The sequence below is a fragment of the Sinocyclocheilus grahami genome, unplaced genomic scaffold, assembly GCF_001515645.1.
Source record: "Sinocyclocheilus grahami isolate Dianchi unplaced genomic scaffold, SAMN03320097.WGS_v1.1 scaffold316.1, whole genome shotgun sequence".
In the NCBI taxonomy this organism is placed as follows: Eukaryota; Metazoa; Chordata; class Actinopteri; order Cypriniformes; family Cyprinidae; genus Sinocyclocheilus; species Sinocyclocheilus grahami.
The window spans coordinates 491,949-496,553 of NW_015505495.1; the positions used below are offsets into that span (position 1 = coordinate 491,949).

Here is a 4,605-nt window from a genome sequence, read left to right on the forward strand (position 1 = left end):
CGAGATACACAGCAGCATGCAAGCCGTGAGTGGTTTTGTTTTGAGGGAGACTCTGAGCCCTTCAACAACAAAATGCCGAAACGCCTGTTTAAATGAAAAAAATAAACTCAAACAAGCTGTGCACAATCATCAAATCCAGAAAGAACATGGAAAATGGCAAAAGATACGACCATCAGCCCCGAATCCCCACGTCCTACCATATTCACTCATTTCTATTAAAGCACACGGTTTAGCTATAAAAACCACTTCAGATCCAAACGCACACCAAAGCTACTCTCCAAAAACAACAACAACAACAACAACGTCCATGCAAGCTAATCACCATCGTGTTTGAGTCTAGTGGTAGCGCTTATGAATTCTGACTTTGCTGGACTCGTTCACTTCTTAGGTTACGTTAACCAAACGCGAGCCTGTCAGATCAGAGAGAGACAGTAACATTGAGTCACGGCTGGGAAGAGGAAGAGACAGACGTAGACTTTTCAGGAGTTGCAAATAAAACGCACACAGCATCCACACAGGTAAAATGCAGACGCACACACCTCATAACCTGGCGGAAAGGGGGAGGATACAGTAATGGGGAATGATCATCCTCACTATCTCTACGACACAAAGAGAACAGCATTATGTGACACAGGAATCCATCCACAATGCACAGAAATCAACACAAGCGTATTGCATAGGGGTGGGAATCTTTAGGCACTTCCAAACCCGATTCTGGGAGTCACGATCCGATTCCAAATCCGATCCGATTTTCCGAATTAATTCTTCTGCTGTGCAAATACATCGTTACAATTTCACATTTTAACCAAAATTGCAGTTTCTATGCTTTTTGTTTATAGTTGGAATCTCTGTATGAATGTACTGCCAACTTAAAAAATAGCTAGGGGTGTGAATCTTCACTGGTTTCACGATTCAGTTATGATTATCATTATCAACTCAATATCACGAATGCGTCACATTCTCAGTTCTCAATATTACTGCACATGGCTACATTTTCATATAAATTTTATATCAAATTTAATTTGTGCAAAATTTACTTTATTTTTTATTATATAAGCCGGCTGCATTTACACTAATGCACAGAGCTATTTCGATATATCAGATGTTCTGTCCTGCTCTGAAAACATACCTGACTGTATTTACATCAATTTCCTATAAAAGTATCCAGAGATGCAAGTGCATTTATCCGCGGCCGCGAATTGCGATCGAGCTTCAGGACAAACACAAAGCGCACGTGAAAGTCTGTCAGTGCGCGAGTTTCGTGCATTTAATAGTACTGCATTCCAATGAATGCATATCTAAAGTGAAATACTGAACTAACAATGCGTCAAGCAATGCGCATGTGTCTCACAGCACATATTCTGTGCAATGAAGTCCGCCACGTCTCTAGCGCGCACACGTGACATTTGCGCGGGAAAAAAAACAAGCTCAGAATCGATGAAGAGAGAATCGCGATGCATCGGAGAATTGATTTTTTCTCCCACCCCTAGCAACAAGTAGGAATATGATACTGTTGATCATCACTAATTTATCTTTAAAGGTGAAGCGCATCATTTTCAAAGCTTTTGGCGCCAAAAATAATGGCATTTCCAGAATCTGGAAAAGAATTGAGCGAATCCGTGACGCTTTGAAAGCGATCACTGGGAATCAACCTATGAATTACTTACTTCTAATGACTCTAATGTGATACAAGGATGTTTAAAAATTACACACAACACCTTTAAAGCAAGGCAATGGCAAAAAGCAATTAGTCTAAGATAAGATCTTTTTCGATATCATATTTTTACATAAGAGAATGTAGATAAATGAGAGAAGTCTTAAAAGATTATTTTACCCCAAAATGTAAATTTGGTTGATAATACACATCCAAGATGTAGATGAGTTTGTTTCTTCATCAGATTTGGAGAAATGTAGCATTGCATCACTTGTTCACCAATGGATCCTCTGCAGTGAATGGGTGCCGTCAGAATATCTTTATATTTATATATTTAACAATATATATATTAAATTGTCTACATATTGCAAGATTCAGTGAACTCTGGAGTGATGATGCTCTTAGCCCAGTATAAATAAATTAAATACAAGATGATTATAGCATACATTTACTATAAAAATGTAGATTCAAATGTGTGAAAAAAAAGAAAGAAAAGCTTCAGTCATTAACTGATGGACTGGAGTGCTGTGGATTACTTGTGATGTTTTTATCAGCTCTCATTCTGACGGCACCCATTCACTGCAGAGCAACTGATGCAATGCTACATTTCTCCAAATCTGATGAACAAACAAACTCATCCTATTTTCGGATGGCCCGAGGTTGAGCACATTTTCAGCAAACTTTCAATTTTGGGTGAATATTTCTTTAAAACTAATGAAAGTACAAAAACAATATATAGTCATCAATAGTCTTGTTACACTTACCCATAAGGCCGTTGGATAAAGGTAGGGTGTATTTGAGGGACACCAAATGAAAACCCTGTGAAAAAACGCAACCTTGATGCATTTATTTATTTTTATTTTTTAACAATACAAGAAAAACGCATATAATGACCAAAATTACAAAGTTTTTGAACAGTATGATTTTTTATGTTTTCTTAAAGAAGTCTCTTCTGCTCACCAAGCCTGCATTTAATTGATCCAAAATACAGCAAAATCAGTAAATTGTGAAATATTTTTACTATTTAAAACAGCTGTTTTCTATGTGAATGTCTGTTAAACTGTAATTTATTTCTGTGATGCGCAGCTGTATTTTCAGCATCATTACTCCAGTCTTCAGTGTCACATGATCTTCAGAAATCAGTAGAATATGCTGATTTGCTGCTTGAGAAACATTTATTATTATTATTATGTTGAAAAATGCTGAGTAGAATTTTTTCAGGTTTCTTTGATGAATAGAAATTTATCGGAAATAGAAATCTTTGGATCTTTCTATTCATCAAAGAATCCTGAAAAAATTTACTCAACTGTTTTAAATAATTATTCATAATAATAATAAATGTTTCTTGAGCAGCAAATCAGCATATTATACTGATTTCTGAAGATCATGTGACACTGAAGACTGGAGGAATGATGCTGGAAATACAGCTGCGCATCACAGAAATAAATTACATTTTAACAGATATTCACATAGAAAACAGCTGTTTTAGATTGCAAAAATATTTCACAATTTTTACTGCTTTGTATCAAATAAATGCAGGCTTGGTGAGCAGAAGAAACTTCTTTTAAAAAAACATAAAAAATCATACTGTTCAAAAACTTTTGACTGGTAGTGCATGAACAAGTTTATTTCTACAATAAAACAAAAACATTCAAATTGGTTAAATTGGTTACAAAATATATGCATGCCATCAATCCTGGAAACAAAATTATTTTATTTTCCAAATGTTTTGTATGTTCCTCATTGCATTTCACATAAATGTGTCCCTGCAGCACAGAAGCAGTGTTAAGTCGCTGGGGGATATTTGTAGCAATAGCCAACAATACATTGTATGGGTCAAAATTATAGATTTTTCTTACATGCCAAAAATCATTAGGATATTAAGTAAAGATCATGTTCCATGAAGATATTTTGTAAATTTCCTACCGTAAATATATCAGAACTTAATTTTTGATTAGTAATATGCATTGCTAAGGACTTCATTTGGACAACTTTAAAGATGATTTTCTCAATATTTTGATTTTTTTGCACCCTCAGATTCCAGATTTTCAAATAGTTGTATCTCGACCAAATATTGTCCGATCCTAACAAACCATGCATCAATGGAAAGCTTATTTATTCAGATGATTTCAAAACATGGACCATTATGACTGGTTTTGTGCTCCAGGGTCACAGATAATCCTGCTGTTCCACAGTTACGCTGCATTATTGTTGTTACTGTGTGAAATCTCAGATAGCACCTGAAGGCTTCGGCTCATTTAGGAGCCAGCGAGTGATGCTCTCTGTCATGCAGCTCGTCTGTATGCATGTATCTGGGTCTGCGGAGAGCGACGGATCCTCTTACCCGGCTGCATGATCCGTGGTTTGGCCCCGAGGTACGCCAGGTTGACGTTGGCTTTCCTGCCGTCTATGATGGGGTTTGGGTCCTTACAGGCTCTTTCTGCCGCAGCTCGATCGGACATCGTCACCTACACATACATGAGACCAGGAGCACAAACACAAATTCAGTGTTTTCAGTGATGCTGCATGTGAACGTGACTGCAAGTAAACTGACAGACAACAATCAGGGTTATCACAGTTAACTAAAACCATAAAAAACATTTTCATTACTTGAAATAAAATACATGTTAACTGAAATAAACACAACAAAATACCTAAAACTTTTACAAAAATGAAAATGGAAAATATAAAAATAATTTTTTTTATAGTATCTCAATGATCCTAAAATAACACTGATAACGATAGACAGACAAACAATAATGATCAGGGATATTATAGCTAACTAAAACCATAATTTAAAAAACATTGTTACTTGAAATGTACTTTTAAATTTTACTTGAAACATTAACTGAAATAAAATAAAAAACAATGACTAATATATGCATGTGTGTGTGTTTTGTATTTATATACACACTTATATAGATACTTATAAATTAATATATCTATCTATC

General features: G+C 35.5%; 1 protein-coding gene across 1 annotated transcript in view; it reads right to left on the minus strand.

The window, feature by feature from the left end:
• Positions 1 to 332: 332 nt before the first annotated feature.
• Positions 333 to 4,605, minus strand: part of LOC107601977 (RNA-binding protein 24-like) — a 4,841-nt gene continuing 568 nt past the window's right edge. Inside the window, exons 2-5 of the mRNA XM_016294351.1 lie at positions 3,999 to 4,122; positions 2,419 to 2,473; positions 540 to 599; positions 333 to 410 (exon numbers count right to left, since the gene is read on the minus strand). Coding sequence (XP_016149837.1) covers positions 395 to 410; positions 540 to 599; positions 2,419 to 2,473; positions 3,999 to 4,122 — 255 coding nt within the window. The 3' untranslated portion in view covers positions 333 to 394. The remainder of the gene's footprint in view (positions 411 to 539; positions 600 to 2,418; positions 2,474 to 3,998; positions 4,123 to 4,605) is intronic.